Genomic DNA, 24,088 nt, shown 5'->3' with positions numbered 1-24,088 from the left:
TTAGAGCAACGGACCTCAACCTTTTCTGCGCCACGGACCGGTTTATGCCTGACAATATTTTCACCGACCGGCCTTTAAGGTGTCGTGGATAAATACAACAAAATAAAACCCGTACCAAAAAAAAAAGATTTATTCATAACACACGGGAGAAGGGAAACCGGGTTAGCGATAAAAAATGACAATAAAAACCCTGAAAACCATAAATTTCACACCCGAGCCTCAACTCTCACGGCCTGGTACCAAACGGGTCCGTGACCCGGGGGTTGGGGATTGCTGTGTTAGAGGTTGATTCCTGACTGGATACCTGCTCCGTTGTAACCTCTTGCTGATATTATATGAAGACGAAATCAAACTGTAACCGTAGGACTGTGGAAACCTGGAAACCCTTGCCTGATTAATGAAACTAGAACGCGTAATGAAAACGCAGGGATCTGGAAGCAGATGAATGAGTCGGGCGCAGCTGCGAAAACAACAGCATGCAAGAGTAGTCACTCATTACCAGATGATTTACATGACACACAGCTAACAATATGCAGGTGTAGCATCTTCTGGCACATGCAAAGCTGTAGAAAATGGGATACAGTACATAATGGAGGGTTACTATACAGGGGTGGAGGCCTGAGCATCCACCAGTCATCCAGATGACCACAGAACCAAAAAAGCTTGGTCAGCGCAATACTCTTTAAAGACTGGAAACAAAAATCAACTAGCCAGCACTTCTTAAGCTACCGGTTGTTGCACGATCTTGTTTCCTTGAAGTGTAAAAACTGAAGCTGAGAAAAAAAAAAGCGAGTCATTGTTTCCAGGATAAACTGCCCACCATGTGACTGTGTGAGCATGGAAAGATCCCGTCAGCACTTTGATTCTATTTAAAAAACACAAGTTGGAATTAGCAATAAAATAGAAATGAGACAATTAGTCACTGACAGAGATGATGATGGCAGTATGTGTTTTCATTCATTAAAACTTTCCTAACATGTAAAACTTTCACACTAAGCACAAGATGGCACATTTTTCCTATGATATGTAAGGAAAGGGTCTTTTTAAAAGCTCATGCATTTTGTGCACATCTTAGCACACAAAAGAGCTTGGAGACAAAACAATATTGTTTCAGTGTGTGTGCAACACAATCAGGCTAGTGATGTCATCTGGGGCACATAAGCTTCAGGATGTAGACAGTACACTGATTACACCCATGTAATAGCTACGCATTGTATTATTATACATTCAGTGGACACACAGTATGGTAAAATGACTGTAACCCTTACAGTGAAACACACGTTGTGGATTCTTCGCCCACGCTGCCAAACACTTCCACAGATATAACAGTGAGGGGATATATCGCAGCTCTATTGCCCTAAATATCGCACACAGATCAACTCTGGAGCCCTCTCGCTCTTCCTCTCTGTCAGCCAGGTGTGTGTCAGTGTGTGCACGGCCTGCACATCCAAGTTTCTGTTCTCCCTGCAGAACCCACAAGCCCTCATGTGTCTACAAGACAGATGTTCAAACCAGATGTTCTTGCACCGAACAGAAAGGTCTGCAGACAGACCTGCTGCTTTTGTCTCTGTGACTGGCTGATATCACGGCGCTGTGCCGAGGCGCGTTCAAATTTCAAAAGCAGTCAGACAGATGCAGTTTTACAAATTAAACGCGCCCTTGATTTTCCTAGTCTGGTCATGTTTTCTAAGGATTTCTCCCTTTAATGCTCCTTCCCAGCTTCTAAAGTAGCAGAGTCAAGGACTTTAATACCTTTCAGATTACACAGTGCGACTGCTGAAGCAGACAGAGATATTCCCAGCACAGACTCTATATCTAAGTCTATAAACTCTCAAATAAACAGGCCAGCTGATGTTTTATTCAGAAGCAGGCCGGCAGCTATTTTTAAAACAACAAAAAAAATAAAATAAAATAAAAAAAACTGAAAAAGTCACGTAAATGGCAGCTTCGCTCATCGCCTGCCCGCCTCGCTCCATTAGCCTCTGCGGAGCCAGCCGAGCGAGGATTACCAACCAGCTTCCAGTCTAATTTCAGAGATGGTAGAGTCACTCAGGGCAAAGTGGGATTCACTCAAGAATCATCGAAGTTCTCCCTCCACCAACTGAAACCAGTGGAGAAAAATCCGGCCAAAATCAGACCCCAGAATGATTCTTCAGCAGCAACACCCTGAACTTATTGCTTTCTGTCTGACTCTATCAGTCTCTCACTGACAGGTTCTGTAAGCCATTGAAACTGTAACCATGCACCAAAAAAAGCTCTACCTCATGTACTACTTCCAAATAAATAGTAGCAGCGGGTTAATGTGGCCAATATCAAAAAAGCAAATTCTATGTAAATCCTTCTATGTGAGAACATTTTAATTTCCTGTTTGAAAGCTTCGAACCAAATATAGTCATGTGAAATATAGTCACAGGACTCTCTACAGTACTGTAAAAAACAACATCCCATGATTCAATAGCTGGTAGAACCACCTTTAGTAGCAAGACGTTTTCTACATGAATTTGTACATCATCCTAGAGGGAACACAACCCACTCGTTACAGCATCGCCTCGGCTCATTGAGGTTTGAGGCCATTCATTTACCATATGTGGTGCTTGTACAGTGGGGCAAAAAAGTATTTAGTCAGCCACCGATTGTGCAAGTTCCCCCACTTAAAATGATGACAGAGGTCAGTAATTTGCACCAGAGGTACACTTCAACTGTGAGAGACAGAATGTGAAAAAAAAATCCATGAATCCACATGATAGGATTTGTAAAGAATTTATTCGTAAATCAGGGTGGAAAATAAGTATTTGGTCACCTCAAACAAGGAAAATCTCTGGCTCTCACAGACCTGTAACATCGTCTGTAAGAAGCTTTTCTGTCCCCCACTCGTTACCTGTATGAATGGCACCTGTTTGAACTCATCATCTGTATAAAAGACACCTGTCCACAGCCTCAAACAGTCAGACTCCAAACTCCGCCATGGCCAAGACCAAAGAGCTTTCGAAGGACACCAGGAAAAGTATTGTAGACCTGCACCAGACTGGGAAGAGTGAATCTACAATAGGCAAGCAGCTTGATGTGAAAAAATCAACTGTGGGAGCAATCATCAGAAAATGGAAGACATACAAGACCACTGATAATCTCCCTCGATCTGGGGCTCCACGCAAGATCTCATCCCGTGGGGTCAAAATGATCATGAGAACGGTGAGCAAAGATCCCAGAACCACACGGGGGGACCTGGTGAATGACCTGCAGAGAGCTGGGACCAAAGTAACAAAGGTCACCATCAGTAACACACTACAACGGCAGGGAATCAAATCCCGCAGTGCCAGACGTGTTCCGCTGCTGAAGCCAGTGCATGTCCAGGCCCGTCTGAAGTTTGCCAGAGAGCACATGGATGATACAGCAGAGGATTGGGAGAGTGTCATGTGGTCAGATGAAACCAAAGTAGAACCTTTTGGTATAAACTCAACTCGTCGTGTTTGGAGGAAGAAGAATACTGAGTTGCATCCCAAGAACACCATACCTACTGTGAAGCATGGGGGTGGAAACATCATGCTATGGGGCTGTTTTTCTGCCAAGGGGACAGGACGACTGATCCGTGTTAAGGACAGAATGAATGGGGCCATGTATCGTGAGATTTTGAGCCAAAACCTCCTTCCATCAGTGAGAACTTTGAAGATGAAACGAGGCTGGGTCTTCCAACATGACAATGATCCAAAACACACCGCCCGGGCAACAAAGGAGTGGCTCCGTAAGAAGCATTTGAAAGTCCTGGAGTGGCCTAGCCAGTCTCCAGACCTCAACCCCATAGAAAATCTGTGGCGGGAGTTGAAAGTCCGTGTTGCTCGGCGACAGCCCCAAAACATCACTGCTCTCGAGAAGATCTGCATGGAGGAATGGGCCAAAATACCAGCTACTGTGTGTGCAAGCCTGGTAAAGACCTATAGTAAACGTTTGACCTCTGTTATTGCCAACAAAGGTTATGTTACAAAGTATTGAGTTGTATTTTTGTTATTGACCAAATACTTATTTTCTACCCTGATTTACGAATAAATTCTTTACAAATCCTACCATGTGGATTCATGGATTTTTTTTTCACATTCTGTCTCTCACAGTTGAAGTGTACCTCTGGTGCAAATTACTGACCTCTGTCATCATTTTAGGTGGGGGAACTTGCACAATCGGTGGCTGACTAAATACTTTTTTGCCCCACTGTACATCATCATGGCCAGATATCGCCACTTCAGTCTCATCCGTACAAAGGATGTTGTTACAGAAGTCATGAGGCTTGTTCAGATTTTGATTTGCAAACATAAGCTGCGCTGCCATGTTCTTTATAGAGTGAAGAGGCTTTTTCTTGGTCATCTTTCAAAGCAAGCCATCCCTGTTCGGTCTTTTTCTAACTGTACTGTCACGAACATGAGGCTCTGACTCTACTGGGACGTCCATTCCTGTAAAGATTGTGACACTGTGTTAACACACACAATGAGGGGTGATGATTTGGTATGAATGCTTCAGACCAACAAACTGCCAAGACCGCTTTATAGAGGTGCTCACACTCACTGATGATCAGTTAATCGAGTCCATTAGAAGCCCCCGACTGCTACTTAACCTCTTAATTCCTATGGAGTCAGTAAGGGTACACAGGACCTTATACAATCCTGTGAAACTGTTCTCTTTCACATTGCTGTAGCTAGCTAACCCAGGATAAAGACTAGAAACAAAACAGCTAGCATGGACCTGCCACCAAATCGTATCTGGTTAACACAGAACTGAAGCCCTGTACAAATCTGTGTTTATCCTATTGGAAGGACAGGAGTTAACAATTGAATAGTAAAATATGAGAATGTACAATTACAAGCATAAATCAACCTTAACATTTGTTTGTTTCTGAGAAGCAAGGATACAGATTTGTATTTGTATTTCGCTCTACCAGGAAATAAAGAAAGGAACATGCCTCAGTCCAAATATCTTTTAATTATAACTGACTTAATGAATGGTTGGCTTAATTTTCTCAGCTACTTAATTCAGTTTAGTACACCAGTTTAAAAACAAAAGCTAGAGAGAAGATGGAGAAGATCTTCATTATGTTCCAATAATTCAAAGCGAGCTGTGAAAGTGTAGCTGAAACACAGAGTTGAACTCTAACACAAGGTGAGCACTGAGTGTTGTTGCTGTGCTCTTCTGAAGTACCCCATTTTAACTTTTTCCTCTCAAGTGTTGCCACCTGACCGGTGAGCTCGCAGTGCTCCAGTAGTTAGTGTTTCAGAGTAACTTTTCATTCCTATCGATGCTTTTCAGTCTTTCGCTCTCACATACACACATTTTAAGCTCTGGATTTATGACCCTGTCATCTTGTAAACACATCGTGTGCACCAAAATGCAGCAGCACCCTCTTTCTGCTCAAGCCTGGTATTTCTAAATTAACCTCCTGGGGACTTCCCGAGGGCTGCCGGAGAGCCGCAGACGCTTCCACAGCCCTGCGAGTGAAGACTGAGAGCCCTATCAAAGTAACGAACCGGAGGCCAGACGTTTAACCCCCCCGTTTAACGTCTGCACGCTGACTTTTTTACTTTAATGAGAGGAAGCGATTAAAGTGCTGGGTCATGTTGCTGACTTCAGCTTTACTCGTGATTTGGGAGTGTGAAGCAAGCCAAACTGTGGCCTCAGACTGCATTTATTAGCACCTGTGATGGGAAAACCGGTGTCTTCTAATTACACTTCAGATGCTCTCACAAAGACCAAGTCTGCCTTTTAAGAAAGAAATCACTGAAAGACTAATAAAAATGTAGCTCCAAGTTGCGTGACTTAAAGACAAAGGCAAAAGTGGGTGTAACAGCACATTTGACTAATTCAGAACAGTCTTTGGGGACAGCTGGCGCACACAGCGAGGGTGGATGCAGGCTGCCGATGCCAAAGCCTCCGTCACGTTCTTTATCGGGCCTGTAGCAGTCGTGCCTTACCTTTCCAAAGTCCCTGACGTCAAAGAGGTCAAAGGCCTCAAAGAGCTCGCTTTTCTTCATGCCAAAGACGTCGCTGCACGCTGCCAGGAAAGTCCTGATGTTCTTCAGGCACAGGAACTGTGTCGGGGAGACAGAAAAGGTTCATGTGTCAGTGGCAGGACGGTAAATTTACAGGCAGTATCGTGATGTTTCACTTTTCTTTCCAAATGGCTGCGTGTCTGTGCGCGTGTCTTTATGACATCACCGTACAGTTTCTGCTTTTTGGATAGTGCTTGACAGCTTTCACTCTCGCTGTCAAATCAGGCCACGCAGTTTAAGACAATGGAGGGCCGCAGCTCTGAGAGAGGGGGGAAGCTGTGCTTAAAGGCGTCGTGTTTCACTAATATGATGTATCTGCTGTTGAAATAAGTACTACATAATAAAGGAAAAGATAATTCAACAGAGCAGGGAGAGAAAGGCCGAGATCTTGGTTACTCCTCCCCATACAGTACATCGTCTCTGCTATCGTCATGTAAACGAAACAGAAATTTTAAGAAACGTCCTTATTATTGACTTATCAGTTGAATAGTTGGCTAACTGCACATGCCACGTGTATACACTAATTATGTCATTGCATTATCTGGATCTCACAGTCTGAACTGAGTCAAAACCTCCATAAAGTTATGATTGTGATGTTTATCTTCAGCAAATTGCTGCACAAGAGCAAATTAAAAGCTAAAATCCCAAGAGAAATTGGTTATTTCAAATACAATTTAAAAAGCAATGCTTCAAACACAGCTCATTAACAATCACCAAACATATAAGCTGGCTGGTTATAGTTGCTGCATTTCCAAATTCAAAAGTACATTACTAACATTAATGCATAGCTACATAACTCTTGTACATTTGATAATATTGGGCGCACAGGCAAGTACATCTGTATATATACTGTTGTGGTGTGTTTATGTTCAGCCACCATTTCAGCTTTGGACAATGTGCTGCGTTAAATCACTTTCAAAGTGGCTAAATGTTGAAAGATAGTTTGAGAAAGAGCTGAAAGACGTTACACTAGCGTTATTTATTTTTAAACTGAAGGTTTATTGTGTCCCTGATATAAAGTTGGAAGTAAATAAGTACAAAAACTGAAGAAAACAGAAGCATTTATTGGTATTGGCACTAGCTATTGGAGCCAGATAATATTTAAATATTATCAGCTAATATTCGCTATTTGCCAATCTATCAGTATCAGCATTTATATTGTCCAATAGATTTATCTATATAAATTTATCTCTCTATATATATATTAGTCAGCATTGACGCAGACTGATCCACGTTAATGCATTAAAATGGGCTAATCCGCGTTACAAGCAGATCAATCCGTGTAAGGGGTTACTCGGCGATAACAAGTTAATGTGGCGTTAACGGCGTCATCATGGCTAACGTGATTAACAATTAACCCATCTGGAGCTCAGACTGATTCAAAATCCCTGAAATGCCTCTGTCAACATATTTTGGGTAGTTTATATACATATATATATATATATATATATACGTATATTTTGTCCACTAGAGGGCAATTTCCCAGTTGGCAACACGTGTTTGGAACGCCACAAATACAACAACCAGCTGATTCAAACAGAGTCAGATAGAGTGTGAACAAGTAAATAATCGTACATAGTAAATGTTAAGGAAATCTGTTTATGTATCATGTGTATGGAAAAGAATTATTGGCTCATATATCGATATATCACATTGTAAAATCAACAAATATCAGTATTGTTCTTAAAAATCCTATATCTGTTGGGCTCTACTAGGTATGGACAAAGTGTTGTTTTAAACCTCACCACCGGTACGCGTAACAGACATCTGTAACATCTGACGCCATTGTTTCATTGTTGTGTTGCCAACAGGGAGACTGTGGAGTGCCCTCTTGAGGACAAATTATGCAAAATCAACACTAGTTAGATGGATGAAGGGTGTTTCTTCCGTCTCTTTTTTACCCTTTTGTTTATTGAATATTTCAGTCTGATAATGACAGATTAGCAAATAGCTGATTTGGTCTGACCACAGACTGAATGTGAATACTCTAAAGCTACTTTCAGCTGCTCTTTTATTCACAAGGTGTAACCATAGCGTGTTTGATTTGGCTCTTAATGATGCAGCCTAATGGAGATTTGTCTCTTCCGAGGACCAAACTGAGGATCTGAGGATTTCACCTCAAAATCTGCCACTATAGTAATTTTTCTGCTGAGCACAGACGTCTATTTTCCATACTAGGCAACAAGGTTATTAGCAGGCAAGCAGCACAATGCAAATACACTAATGAAGATGAAAAGAAACTCTTTCTGAGCCTTAGAGCTTAATTACAGCTGAGGGTGCACGTTGACACGTGAAAATTGAATCAAATGATCAATAAGTAACTCTACTAATAAACAAGGTCATTTACTGAGCGTGCAAGTGTTTTGCTTCATCTGCAGCTTGAAACTTTTGCTAATGATCTTAATGGAGTTCAGCCCAGAAACTGTTTATCCATATTATGTGGAACCACTGAAAAACACGGGTGGGGGGGAAAGGTCTAAAGTATTAAGTAAAAGATGTTTAACACTGTTTTCGTAGAACTGCTGGCACTAAGTGAGTGAAGGGGGGTGATGTCAACACACAGGGCTTAACCAGCATGCAGCATCCGCGACTTAGCCTTCCCGTAGTTAATACAGGATGGAAGACAAAAAAAGGATGCTGATGTAAGAGATGTTTCCGAAAGTTCTGATTTTGTACTGGTTTTGGCCACACCACTATGCACCAAATTGCTGGGAACACTTTTTTGGTTGTTTGTTTGTTTTACATCCGAGCATTATTAGACGTGTTACATGACAAAATGACACTTACGTGATGGAACTATCAGTAAATCAATACTTACACGTCAGGTACTAAGACAACACAATATCACAGCCAACACAGAGTCACAACAGGAACGGCTGTGTGGTTTCAGCTTGTGCATTTGAGCAGTGACGACTTATGGTCAAACCAGGACAAAGGGATCAGAGTCTACAATGAATGTAGACAACTGAAAGCACTGCACTGCTGTGTATATATCAGCAGCTGTGAAGTAAGATAGACTAACTTCATTGCCCATCAGCACCGTCAGCTTTGTAAAATGTCTGAAAAATCTCAGGAGCATCTGAATTAGGGGCAGAAACACTCGGTTACTTTAGGTGACAGCCATGTTTAATTGCGTGGAAGCATTTTAGGAGAAATACAGCTTGTTTTTCTAAAGGCCACGATCTTTCTATAGGTCCTTTTTTTTAGTTTTTTATTTGAGTATCTTAAAAGAGACTGTCTTCTTCTTTTTCTTCTTGGGTAACAAGTTCGCAGGAAACAGATTTCATTCGCTGTTTCCTGCTTGCTAAACAGACCACATATATGAGTCCATACCTTTAGGCCTGACTGCAATCATGTATGGCAACTTTTGGTAAACTAATTGAGTCAGTGTCGCCTCAGAAAACTAGGAGCACGGGAAAGGATGCAAAGCAGCCCAGAGTTACTCTGTTATGCGTGACACACCTTCCCTCTCATGGTACGACGCAGAATCAGATTTGTCTGTGCGGAGCATGTCCACGCATCAAATATAAAATGCCTCTCTGCCGCAACTGAATTACACTTTACAGATGGCTTCACAGGAGAAAGAAAAGCCCCCAGCCAGCGAGCTCCAGATAAGAGTAGAGCAGCAAGCAAGCACTGAGTGAATAATATTGAATGTTTACACTTGTACACATCACTTTCTTTTATCAGACAAGCACATCTTGTCTGCCTGGAGTCTCTGGAGAGTCCCAAAGGACCTCACTATATTATCTAAGGGAAGCAGCTTCACAGAGGACATGCTATATGAAAGACAGCTTCTCTACTGCACTGAGCCGAAGACAGCAAAGAGGGAATTGTATTAACAAGAGTGGAGCAGGATGAGGCAACCGCTAACTGTTCCACTGGCAGCTTTTGTTCTGCAATAGTGACTCTCTGGGGCGCAAGAATCGAAGGGCCTTATGTGTAAGTGTGTGCATGCGTGTGTGTGCGTACATATGAATCCAGACTCCATGTCCAGGCCAATGAGAGAGTGAGTTCTAAAAGAAAATTTCAAAAAATCTGAATTTGCCATTAAGAGAAAGTCTGATATTCACCAGTCAGCCATAACATTAAGACCACTGACAGGTGGGGTGAATAACATCAGTCATGTTTCAGTGCGATCTTCCGCATTCACGCGGATGTTAACATGACGAGGCGACCCACTTAAACCTTAGACACCAAGAACATCAACCAAACTGCATTTCCCAGTGGCAGCAGCCTCATCCAGCAAGCACAAGGAGAGATTGTGCCTTGCCATAACGTCAAAACAGCTCAAAAAACAGACTTGAGAGCTGGAGACAATTGCATGGCCAAAATCCCTAATGTGAGAAAAGATTCACAAATCAGCAGCTCAACCCATGAAGTCCAAAAAAACTTAGAGCTTCAGAATATCCCAGTTTAAAGTGGTTTTAGCATCTGTGGCTAACCCACACGCAAGCTAACATTAGCTTGCAGGTGGAAGCTAAGTGCGTAGAGAAGATGAACTAAAAAGATGTTTCAGAAAGATCCAAGAATTAAATAGTTTAAGTAAACAGAGTCCCCTGAGATTACAGACTTCCTTTACTACTACACTCACTGGGGATCGATCCTCTGGCTGGAAAGCTAGATCGTTGCTAGCTATATCTAGACCGTAAAACTCTGAAAACCTTTACCGCAACCTACAGCGTAAACTATGTGCAATGTAACTACACATCAGGACGCTACAGTCCGCAACTATCGTCAATGTCCTGTTCGATTGTGACTTCACAATTGTCACTAGTCTGTCTTGTATCAATTGAGGTAATGTACAAAGTGAAAAACCTTGAGGATGAAATATGTTAGCCTCTAAAAAAACTGACTACAACAAAGGCTTTTTAAAAATCCCAGCAGGTTGATTGTTACTTTTGGCTGGTACTGCATATAAAACACCAGGACAGGAGTACAAGGTAATTAACAAATAATGCACCGCCAAAAGATTAAAGCAACGATGTCGACCACTTGTGTAGATTACGTTCTAGGCTCTACAAAGATTTCCTGCTAAATAAGTCTAAATAAGGGCTTGTTCGAAGTTTGTACTTTGTCTTATTTATTTGATGCTTTTCTTTTATGTCTTTTCCTTTTCAGACCCCAACTAAGCCTGGTTGAACTGAAAACGTCTTTAAAATGCTGTTAAAACAGGGTTAACATTTGCAGTATCTTTGGGGTTTTATGTCTCTCACATCCAGTCCCAAAAACAGATTTTACTCTATTTTGCAAGTAAAACTTATGACGTGACGTTGTGACACGGTGTCCCCTGCAGCGACCCTTATCAAACACGCTTGTTTTTGTCGTGTATTTACGAAATAGGACGAGCAGTAGCTTTATTTAAAAGCCTTCAATTCAAATATGTTCCTACTGAAACTGCACAGCATCCAAGGCAGATGCATCCAACGATGTTCATGCACCTATTTCTGTACTTCAGTGAAAACAGCAAACAGCTTCATTGTGGAGAACAAGGATTTAAAGACAGATTAGGCTGTGAAGTCTCAGCAGGGAGCTCCAAACACGCGCCAGTTAGGTTTGGATAAAATGCATAGTTTATACAGTACAAGACTGATGTATGGTGGGCTTAAAATCTTACAAGTGCATTTCATTTCTGAGACCAACCATGTGGAAGTCAAAGAGAAAAAATCCTGTATATCAATGTAGTGTTTTTGTCCCCTGTCCCTGTATCCACAGTCTCCAGTTTCTGCTCATGTATTCCTTGATACAAGCCTAAGTTCCATAGCAACAAGCCGGAGCCTTTTATGGGCCCTGTGTGGATTGTGTTGCTTAATGAAATCCTGGTCTCATTCTCTCATAGATATACACAATGAAATACAGCCAGATGTTTGGCCATCGCCCCACATGAACCTTGTTTATGATCAATTAATTACAAAGCATATTTTGCAGAGGGACCCAAAGCTTTGTGCAAAGAATTCAAATTCTCAGGTAAGAGCTCCCCAAATGTCATCTGCTTGCTGACAGCAAAATGGGACAACAAAGAGGAAACCATGAAATGTAGAGGAGATATATACATTAGGTGTATTGTGTTTGACTGTCTTGCCACTTTCCATCACTCAGATATTGTATCCGGTGTGAATTACATCATGTGCGCAGGCCTGATCTGTGGAGCTCTTTTGCCAAGACTCTTAAGTCATAACCGGTGGGTGAGATATCACTATCCAAGCGCTCGGGTCACATCCATGTCATGTAGGAGCTTTTGTCAGCTGTGTAACCAGGAAACGGGAGGTGGGAGGCAGGCAGAGGTCTGCTGACACTGTCAAAAACACTCCTTTCTCTCTCCGCCTGGGCTTGGGATCATCACAACAGGCAGCCTAGCCAGCCAGACGCTCATCATCTTACTCAGCCTCACAGAATATTATCAGCGAGCATTCAGCAGCTTTTCTTTCTGGTGTAAAGCAATAACCCCGTTTTTTAAAGTGCACTAAAACTGCACAGCTTTTGCTTTACAATAAAATTCAACGCAGTGTCTCATTCCCCATTATTCTCCCATTCACTCGTGACTCTGAATATTCCCTGCTAGTTAACGACAACTTCTTTACCACCTCTTCATCAACAGCTTTTTTTTTTTTTCATATGTGACTAGGCTCATTGGTTCCCACTCCCTTTGGACGTGGCGAGCTTTAAAAGTCATCTGTGTGTCCAGGAGCTCTACGTGGTGCTCCAGCTAATCCTTCCATTCAGTATGCAGAGTAATTGTGACGGACAAGCATTATGGTATCAACGAGAGTGAGAGAAAATGAGAATGTGCAGATTTTTCCCAGCTGAATGACTCAAGCTAAACACTCATTTTGAACTAAGAATGGAAAAGTGTGTAATTTAAAAAGGGTAATTTATGATGGCAGAAACATGAACCTTTGTCATTATTAATCACTCTGTCGATGATGGTTGGTCACGAGCAGATGGTCCATGTTCCCGTCGCCTAGGTAACCCACTAATGTTTTTACCACCCTGTCATATCTAATCAACTACATCCTTCGCTCTCATTGGTAGTCACTTCACTCCCTTCCCTCAAAATTGAAAAAAGTTTATCTGGTAAAATAAACTGTTAAAAGTTCGTGAATGTCGTTGGTTTTCTATAGTCTCTGATCACCACATCACTTTATTGACACCCCCGTCACTCTACAGGTTCTTTCAGCTGACTGTTTAGGATCATTGATCTGATCAGCCTGAATCACAGATGAAGCAGCCAGTTATTTTCAATGCAGATGTTCTGCATCATATACAACCTTCCTAACAGCAAAAAAATACAGAAAAATTAGGTACATGTCTCATAAACGGCCAAAGAGCTGTTTATGAGAAAAAGTTGCCATGTTAACGTTAATGTTTCATTGTAAATATACAGAATAGTAAGCATCACTGAGTCAAACCTCAGTCACACTAGAGTAAAAATAGGTCCACAACCACCCAAGAAACTACAAAAGAAATCGGTGGTTGGCTGATGATTTACTTTTCTTCACATTTCAGCACCTGATTACAAGTAGTTGCAGCAAACAGAGGTGGAGCGTGCAACACACTCGTCTGGATGACCAGTTTCAACTGCAAGGTGATTGCACAGGTCGCTTTGTGGGAGGTAATCTATTTCCAAACAATCACGGTCCAATTTTGACATACTGTAAAGACTGTCAGAGGGACTGGCAAAGGTTTGCAAGCAACTGCAAACCATCGAATTTATACATACAGGCTTTAATTTTTGGATTATTCACTGTTAATTGCTGCTTTATGCAGTTGTCAACCCATTCAATAACAAACTCGTATCAGACTGACTCCATCTTATTGCCCTTTTACCACCAAAGTCATTCTGCAGACTGCAAGTGGTCTCCAAGTGGTTGCAGACCTTGATCCTGTCTTTGATTCAAAGACATGTGAGATCGAAAATTCATTGTATTTGATCGCAATAACCGAGTTTGTGCCACAGACGTAACTGTAACTCCACTCTTTGCTGTAGTGTTTTTGAGTTGGTACTAAACAGTCAACCAAGATTATGAAACAAATGGTTGATGCCCTCTTTGGATTTTGTGCAACTAAACAACAAATGATTCAAGCTTAAGTCCACAAGTCTTTCATTTTTATAAGAGGTGCTCCAAACCACACAATTGCATTAAAGTTTCCTAAAAATAAAGGCCAGAACGATCAGTAATTCAAATACCATCATGTTGCCCAGGCAGAGTTTTGAAATTCATGTATGTAAATGTCATCAGCGTCACCTGATGACATTTACATACATGAAGGTGAATGGCACTCTAAACTGCACGCTCAGCTCCCCCGATTCTTAAAGTGAGAAATCACAGGAAGAAGTGAAGATGACAGGAAGTCTTTCTCGTGACATTTCTGACATCCACACAAAAGAGCCAGGCGCACGCTTACAGTACAGCTCCCCGAGCCTCTCTGTGGCAACAAAGAGGCAAAAGGGGAAAAACCCTGCTACCTCCCCCACAACACCAGTACGTGACTCGGAAGCCATTTTCCATTAAATCCTGGTTTGAACCCAGATGACCCCCACATGTACACAAAGCTTACCCCTGCCCCCACCCCTGACGATAAGCCGAGTGAATTAGTGTTACTGTGTGAGATATGAACCCTCGTGGCTGCGGCAACGCAGGTCAAGCAGTTTCAACTCAACTGTGACCGGCTCGGCAGGATTAAAAGGAGTCAGGGTTGTGGAAAGTGGAGAGTTGAATGTCATATAAACTGTGTCAAGCGCTAAATAAAACGTACACACTGAATGAGCAAACACTGAAGCGTGAATGGTGAGCAGACAGCATCCCTCCTCCTTCTCCTCCTCTTTCCTCCTCTCCCTTATTTTCTGCCTCTTGGAAGATTGTGTTAAAAAATGTGAACAACTCTGCCGTGTTACTTGATAGAGCGAGGTCAATGGCTATCTGACCCGTGCGTGTGCATGCGTGTGTGCCGCTGCCCATTCAGGCGAGTGGGCTTTGACTGATATGGGTTTGTGCAGGGCCTATTTTTGGAACCACGCTGCGAAAAGACGCGCATTTAGAAGGATAAACTGAACGTTTTTCCGTTTACACCTTCCACAAAGGTTTATTTCTGGCAAATTAGAGCCTTTAATTCGACCTTTCAGGCCTTTAATTGACCTTGTCCCTTGTCCTCATCACCTGCATGTGCTGTGTTATACATGTATTGAGTCACAACAGCTCCTAATCTATTTCAGGGACTCACCCCCTCTCTGTCTCCATTACACAAATGCAGACATTCCCATTTCCGACAGACAAAGGCCATCCATCACCTCCGCACTGTCAGCACAGGGCACCTTACACATTACTGTCCCTGCAGGAAAAGACAATAATCTCGTGAACTGCAGACGGTTTTTCTATTCCGGGTCCATACACTTGTACGAAAATGTATCTCCCTCATGTGCACAACAGATATATGCAGCTCCATTCATTTCCACCCATCTCTCCCAGCTCCAGGCTTCCTACAACAGTAAACCTGTCAGTAAAAGGTTATGAGCGTGGTTGGTGGTTGTACGCTGGTATCATCAATGTGTACATCTGCAGCTCCAGACTATCTTCCAAATAGTATCCTGACATTTCCGAGCTTGGAAAAAAGGTAAAACTGCAGTTGTTGTTTACTAATGCGCCTCTTTAAATGTTCATAATCATAGTGTACGCTGAGGGTCTCCTTGAAAACTGAATGCCACTTGTGATGATGATTGTTTGCCAGTAAAGACAACAGACAGTATTGACTTTCTTAAAGCTCTCAGAGCACTCAACAGTGATTAACTGAATCCAAAGCACCACAACTGAGTAACATAATAAATATTGATTGCAAGTACATTCTCCACCAGCGAATAGCTCCTAATTAAATCAGCATATACATTACATATAGTTTTAACGTGGAGCGTAGCCTTTACCGGTTGGCTGTGGTTCGGCTTGTTACCTTGGTGACAGGAAGAAAGGTCAGTTTGCTCTGTGCACAAGTGCGATGCAACGCAATGGCGTCTTTGCAAATGTCTACATCCATGTCACTGTACATAAAGCCGCACATGTACGTGCACGTCATCGGGGTGACACGCTGGAACAAACTAACGCGACTGCACCGGAATTGTAAATTGAAGGCCGTGGAGCCTTGCAACAACGTGGCGTGCATGAGCGCAGTAATGTGGTGTTTACACTCTGACAGGTGCAATCTTTGCTTCAAAATGAACCAACGAGGGCAGCCGAGCTCCAGCAGCTCAGATGGAGTCATCATGGGACTCATGAGCTGTCTCTGAACCCTTGCATACTGCATACTAATAGCATGCGCTTAGTCGCGTGTGCAAAATTAGCATGCAACGCGGACTCACAGGTGTGAGTGCGCATACAATAAGGATGAGAATATTAAGTATTAAGGACGGTCACTGGTGCTAATTTTCTGCATAACAACAGAAAGAAGAAGAAAAGCTGAAAAAGTACACTTCAGTGCAAAACCTTAATGAGATATGATACCAGAGAAGCAAAGTGACGTCACTGGAAGCTGGCTGAGAAGGTTAAATCCTTTCAGATATAAAACTCACACTTTCTGATTCTATGTATAAAACTCCACAAACCTCATTGTGCTTGATAAGCAAGAAGACTCAACTTCAGCTTCTTACTCCCACAAAAACATTAGAAGTTCTTTTCAGACTTGTTATAACAAGAAAAGCACACTTCGTAGTGTCCATATAACCCACAGAGCAGGTCTTTGTGAGATGCGAGTCTGTGACGCACAAATAAAGCATTTACATTGAATCTAACAGCTACTATTTAACATTTTGTGATATGCTGAGTATTGCAACAGCACATGTTGTATTTTATAACCTTTTCATTACTGGAAATAATGTCCTCAGAGTTCAGTTTTGTCAATATCTGTCTGATGTACAATATCGGTGTCAAAAAAGATAAAATTGTCAAGCACACATACACAACACTGTCCCTAAAACCTGCCATAAATGTTGTCATAAGGCAGAGTTAGTCTGCTGTCGATCTGATATCAATAATCTATTGGTCTGATATCAGTCCGATGTCACACTATTGTCAGTGAGTTTTTTTGTTCAATTTTTACTCGTGTGACTGAGCCATTAGCTTGCTCTGGATTAGGACAAAGCTTTGTCCAGGTAAGCAGTCCAGCCTTTTGTTTTTCGGTTGAGATGATTTAAGTTTGCTTGGCTAACATTATCTCAGGATTGCAGTGCATAAGATTAGCCCTTTTCTTCATAGTATTTTCACAGTAAAATATCAATATTTGGTGTCTCAATATCAATATAAGGTCACTATGTGAAATATCACTATTCTGTCCTGTCTCCATTTCCCCCCATCCTTCCTGTCTATACCCTTGCTTTTTATTAAAAACTACATTAGCTATTCCATTCACTAAGCTTTATTCCTCTATAAACACATTGTAATTGCACTCTGATACTTCACACCAAACCCTCAACTTTGCTACTCTAAACATTCCTGCAAATGCAAATTTAGATGCTGACATCTGAGGCACCTCTTACACGTCTTTAAACAGGATCGCAATCTGTTGTGTAGATGCAGGCCCCTTTTGCTCAGCTTATATGACTTGCCTCATTGCACAGGCACTGAAAAGAAAATGAAGACATCCTCTCTCTGTCTTTCTCATTCTCCCACTCAAATCTCTGTATCTGACTTTTGTTCTGCAACTGAAGCGCGAGCCTCTGAGTCTTTGAAGCCTGCTGTACACAGAGCTCACAGTGGGAAAGTGGCTTCTTTGATTTGCATCACAGAACTTTGGTCTGAGTCCAATAAAATATACATATGTGCCATGTATAGCGTATAATACCATTCTCTAAGCGCACCATGTGTACAAGACCTTTAAAGAGTCAGATCCAGGTCAGGTGAAACCACACACCTGTCAAAATGTATTATGGAAAATGATCAAAAATAAATACATTTGCTGTTTATTAGTTGTTTTAAAGAGTATAATGGATAGATTACATCACACTAGTCTGCATCGCATTAATAGAATTCATAAATGTGTTAATCGGGTCTTCGCTGGTATCTGCGCAAAAATTAAGAAAGCATCCTCTGTTGCTTTTTTTGACTGTTAATCAGCTTCAGTGCTCTCTGAAAACCTCTCTGCTGTTTGAGGCGTGTTAAAATTAGACCAGACTGTCATTCACACGCCGTCATTCTCTCACTTTCGCTTTCCAAAAATGAAGACTCGGCCTTGACATCTTTGAAGACAATTCTATAAAGAACAATTCTTTTTTTCTTCTTCTTCTTCTTTCGTGCACTGTGAAGAGAGAAGTTTCTTTTCTCTTAATTGCGTTCTTTGGTCTGAGCTTGATCGAGGGCATGTTTAGTTTCACTTCCTTCCTCTATTCCATTTCCTGATTTCCTGTGCACGTTGAAGCTCACGGCCGCTCTGACTGACAGACTTTTAGCAGCTGGTTGGTTTTGCGGCAGCGTGCTCACTCTGAAGCTGCAGTTTAAAATCCTGTGTCATGGAACGCAACAGCAGGCTAGACAAGTTTGGGGCACAAGGACAGATTTCAACTTCAATCAAATGATATAATTATATGCTTTTAAACCCAACGCAGTAACAATTTCATGGCGTTCTTTGCAAATTCACAGCCAGTCACTGGTTGTCCTTTACCCTATCCTTTCACTATTGTGTTTTTAGTACATTCTGTGACAGACACTCAGACAAATGCAACCAGCTCACACAGGGAGGGTTTGCTGGTTGCACCATGACAAGCAATCCACGGTTCCTCTTAAAGCTAAAGCCTGAATTCCACTGAGTCAAAAACAACTACTGATTATGTGGTCTTTGTTGGGTAGAAAACCAGAATGCTGCTTGGGCTGTGGTTGAGCTGTGTCTAGACTACAATTATGGTCGTCCCTGCAATGTAAAAGCTCTGATCAAAATGGGTCAAAAACTTGCTTTATATTGACACTAGGTCCTGATACTGATATACTGATGCTAGGTAAAAGCAAATGCTGTGCCGTTTGCACAATTCCAGACACACAAACAGACGAATGTCTACTTAACCAATCTTTGTTCATTGTACTGACATCTTTTTTTTTCCTTTCACCAAAGGGCAACCTCTTAGTTTGAAAAATGATGCCTACACACCAGTGCCAAAACATAAACTGCAGTTTTCTAGAAGGCTTAAAAACAAGTCATCCCCCACAGACTCTTCCATTGCCCAACGTCGCTTAAGAAATAAGCATGTTTACTCTCTTTTTGGACAACTTCCCTTTAATGACAACTGCAGCAGAGGTGCATTTTTACATACCTCATTTATTTATATTGTATTGAAGCCTAAATACATGAGACATCAGCCACAAAGACAACAGTTGTCTTCAAAGCTTCACCGTAGCTAACTGGAGTCAGTGAACTAGACCTCATAATCGTGTTTGTGGTGTTTTCACTGTGTCGGGAATCTTTACCTGATAAAAAAGTATTCTTTGCTGTCCAGTTGGTAGCAATAGACCACCTAAGAGGTTGATAACATGCATATATGACTGTGTTCCCTATAACTGATGGATGCACTTTGCTAACCAAGTAAGCATTAGCGTTAACTTAGCCCTCCAACTTCTTAGCCAAATATGGCCACTTCAGGCTCCAAGAACCAAGAGCAACAGAAAAAATGCTAAACTCAAAGCTTTAAAAAAGTAGCCTTCACCAGAAAAAAAGCTACAGTACACATCAACTCATTTCATTAGTATGAGCTGAGAATCCCCAATAGATTGTTGCCCCTCCCTAAGTCTGCCAGAAATTTCTTCCTATTAAAAGGACGTTTTTCCTTCCCACTGTCGCCAAATGCTTGATCATAGTCGTCTGATTGCTGCTGTTTTCTCTGCATTATTGTAAGATCTTGGTCAACTATTGTTGTTATTTGGTGCTATATAAATAAAAAATATACAGACATCAGGTACTTTATTTGATCATTTCACAGCTTTTTCATCCAACATCCGAGTGACCTACTGGGTCTCTGATGGCCTGACATGGTCCATTTCCTAACAGAAATGAAACACAATATAGACCTTACCAATAACCTAAACACAATTAATGGTGCAGAGAGAGAAGCAGCCCTGATTTCGACATCATGCACATGAGCTCTCCAGAGATTCTGAAGCATCATACATTAATTAAAGCAGCCAACCTCAACGCAGCAGGCTAGCCCTGCAGGTCCCATTATGTCCTCTGAGATGCCTCTGTGGAGGCTAGACAGGCCCTTTGTAGCCCTGTCCTACCACTGCCTTTGTCTTTCCCTCTCGTAGGTCCCATGGGTGAGGCCACAGTGGCGTCCCATGTGTTATTATTGGCCAATGATAAAGTAGCTGCCACGGTCCTCATGAATTATGCAGGGTGAAAGAGGGAAGCAGCTCCACCCTCAGTTTCATAAATTTAACTTAGAGGAGACAGAGGGAGGAAAGTTGTAAGGGGGCTTCTGTCACCCTTTTTTTTTTACGATTATGTGCATGTAGGAGGAGTTGGGGGTGCTTATATCCAGCCTCATGTGGTGTGAATGTGCTTGAAAGGAAAAGCTATGAGTTATGGTTTTACTGACATGCCAGCCTGAGAACAAATACTCGCTGCTCATGGTAATACCTTGTAAGCAGAACCAAAGCTTCGAGTACCTGAACCTATAAAGAGGTCGTAAAGGTGTATAACTGCTGCTATGATCTCGTAGATATTCTGTTCAGCCAATGGGAAGTAATGCACTTCACACCCTACTGCAAAAAACAAAAGGTGAACTACAATATGTGTGTTGCGTTAGCAATTACAACAGAATAACACCCACCTAGAAACCTCGGACTTAACAGAGAAAGCCATTTCACACTGTTTAACTTGAATTTGGGAAATACAAAAACACAGTGGCAACATCACCGAATGGACTTTGTAAACGTATGGGATCGTGCTCAAGCCTACTACTAATGCTCATTTGCCTTTGAGTGTGGCTTCATCACTGACTCGGTTTGTGTAAGCCATCCAACCGTGCATAAAACACAGTCTGTCTATAAATAAGCTAGTCTAGGCCGGGCCAGGCCGGGCACTGAGCGTAAATGCAGTTCATAACCTTTCCACACACAGCATGTCATTATGTCACGGCTGACAGACAACACTCAACTACTGATAACTCTGTGTTAGAGCAGTGACATTGATTCAAACGTAGCATCTGCCAGTAAATGGACTAATAGGCTTCTCTTACAGCCCCGATCAGGTTTACACAACTGACTGTGTAAGCAGATCCTTGAAAAGGATTACTTCCACTGCCCCTGATAACATTAAAATCTTCTAGGCTTTCTTAAAACGGCCACTTGACCCGGACGCAGAGCTCAAACAGCGGATTCCCAATTCAATTGTGAACGAGCGGTAACTGCATATCATATCGACTGTGCCTTTTTTCCAGGAAACAAGCCTAATCCCCTCCTCTCCTTTAGACGTGCAGTACATCACGGTACAGATATCATACCTTAATCACCTGTTTGGAGTGGATGAGAGCATTAGAGCATCGATTACAGGTAACACACGGTAATGTGTGTGCACGGCTGTGTGTGTTATTCAGGCAGCTTAATACTCCTACAACAGGCCTGCAGACTCAGTAGGTGAGTGGCTATGTCACTGTGTGTGCTGTCACCACGCCAGACGCCCAGATTCACTGTTATGAAGGTGAATATTAATCTGGTCCTGGTTCAAGCTGTCCTGTCATTGAAGCAGATGGTACCAAAATAAAAGTAGAGCCACATGGCCACATCTATCTGTCTATCTATCTATCCCATAAACTAAAGACAAAGGAGATTATATGGTTGCCTTTGTTAACTCTTACTCTTCCTTAGGCAAGCCAAACAAGCCATTTTTGCTTGGTTTCTCTTTTCTTTTCTTTTTTTAAAGCACTGCACTCCTATCTGTCATCTTGAATCATCTTTTCTTTAAAACAAAAAACAATTCTCTAATTAGCATCGTTTACAAGAACGGCTTAATCTTATGCCCTGTGTACAAACATCATGCGCAAAAGGCCTGCTGAAGAGCCCATGTTTATTTTCTGACCTGTCTCTTGTAGAGCAACCACCAACCACCAGCTACTAAGTGAAGTGACAGAATTTGAGAAAGTCAGCTTGTGGTCGTTTTCGCTCACGCTACAACTTTCATGCAGCGCAAAGTTGGCTACCAAAGTCCGTCCATTTTTTCCTATATTTTAGCGATTTCCCCCTCCGTCTGTCAAACCTGTTCACTCCGTAAAACAGCGAATATGAGCTCTCTGAAATGGAAAGGAGCACGTTTTTTTCTTCGGCATACGTTTCGCACAGGGACAAGGCCCTCAAGTTGACGACACGGCAACAAACGTGAGCTGACACCGTCGCTTTTGTGCCGCTTTCCGCCGCTGAACCTCACAGTTTGGGGATCGGCGGCAACCAAGATCTTTGGAAAAGTTCGACATTTGTTGAAACCGTGCCTTTATTTGTGAACCACGTTGTGCCGAATTACAAATGAAGGCTCTGCAGTCGAGTTAAGATTTGATGGTGTTGTAGCAGAAGTTCATTTTTTACCGAAAAGCAGTGAAACTTTAAAGACGCTCAGTTCTAACGGAGTCTGGCCCTCTCAACCGGGACCAAGTTTCGGCGACGAAAGGGAGGAACGGACAATAGGGGGGTGTCTGCGGTCCGCTTCTTACCTGTGACATTTGCGGCCGGAGGTTGATCTCCTTCAGGTTGATGGTCTGGGGTCTGAGGTTGTTGAGCAGATGGCACAGGAGGACTCCATCCCGGAGGGTTTGAGCCAAGTCAAATACCTGAGCAGAGTCCCACGTAACCCGGTGGTTAGCTGGGAGCACCTTGCAGTTTATCAGCCACAGCGCGCATTGCCTCCAGTACTCCATCATTATTGTGACTTCGGCCGGGAGAGCTTCAGGAGGTTTCTTTAAATGAAACTAATGACTGTTAGGTGGTGTCTTACGCGTTAGCCTAAATCGTATCCATGCTACAACTCTAAAAACCCGATGAAAGCTGAGGAGGACCGCTGCACAGGGTGGCGGAGATTCAGGCGACTGCTCCAGGGATGACAGTCCGACACAGTGAGAGAGGCTGTGGATGGAGCGCACCCTGCACCCTTCCTATCTCTCTCTCTCCCTCCCTCGCTCCCTCTCTCACTCACTCACGCTCTCTCTCCATCTCTCTATGACTCTCTTCCCTCCCCCTCACCCAGCTCTTCACCTCTTCCGCTTGCCACCCATAGGCTCGTGGAGATGCGTCTATTGCAATGCAAGAAATAACCACATAAAGCATACAGTAACACTTACACTAAATACACACAGGCGCTAAAGCATTTTAAACTCCTGTTCACCGTCAAGTATCAGAACTACAAACTGCAAATATTCCAGCTGCACAGACAGAGTAATGGGAGGTGCTGCTTAAATGCTTTAATGATTACACACACTAAATGAATATCTGCGTGAGACACGGAACCCACTTTCATTCCACTTAGCACACATGCATTTTTGCTTCCCATAAAATGTGATATTATTTAAATACTTTTTTTGCTTAATATCTATTTGTACCCTCTTTTGAGATAAGCCACAGTGGAGTGTTTTACAGCAGTTATATCTGTTGCATTAAGTATGTGGTGTACTACTATGTGGTGCGCCCCTGCTGATCCTTTCCCATCACCTTCCACGCCAGGACAGTATTGAACTGAAGCATTTTGTCTGCATGTGTCTGCTTTGTATTTTCTGCAGTCAAGGGTGGCCACACGCTCCTGTTCAGTGATGCATCGAGGGCATTTGAAGAAGAAATCCTGCATGAGTGAATGCACAAGAAGGCAGATGTGCCTTATTTGCTGATGTTCAATATGCTGGAGACAAGCTGCGCACTCAACTTTTAACCAGGAAGATTTCAACGGCGCTGCCGCTGATTTGTCATCTGTAGGAAAGGAGAACTCACGCTTTTTGTCTGACTTTGTCATCCTGGAAAGTATTTTCTTATGTTTTTGTTATTTATTCCTTATCAGATGAAACCATTCCAGGAACATGAATTATTATGGAACCTGCATTACCTGATTATGAAACA

At 42.4% G+C, this 24,088-nt stretch overlaps 1 protein-coding gene across 1 annotated transcript in view; it reads right to left on the bottom strand.

The window, feature by feature from the left end:
• The window catches only part of vav3 (vav guanine nucleotide exchange factor 3), a 97,224-nt gene extending 73,623 nt beyond the window's left edge, over window positions 1-23,601 (bottom strand). Inside the window, exons 1-2 of the mRNA XM_082546993.1 lie at window positions 22,699-23,601; window positions 5,952-6,068 (exon numbers count right to left, since the gene is read on the bottom strand). Of these exons, the coding sequence (XP_082403119.1) occupies window positions 5,952-6,068; window positions 22,699-22,905 (324 nt within the window). The 5' untranslated portion in view covers window positions 22,906-23,601. The remainder of the gene's footprint in view (window positions 1-5,951; window positions 6,069-22,698) is intronic.
• Between the last annotated feature and the right edge of the window lie 487 nt (window positions 23,602-24,088).

Source organism: Aulonocara stuartgranti (genome assembly GCF_965226115.1).
Source record: "Aulonocara stuartgranti genome assembly, chromosome: 9".
In the NCBI taxonomy this organism is placed as follows: domain Eukaryota; kingdom Metazoa; phylum Chordata; class Actinopteri; order Cichliformes; family Cichlidae; genus Aulonocara; species Aulonocara stuartgranti.
This window is presented reverse-complemented; position numbering and strand designations above follow the sequence as displayed.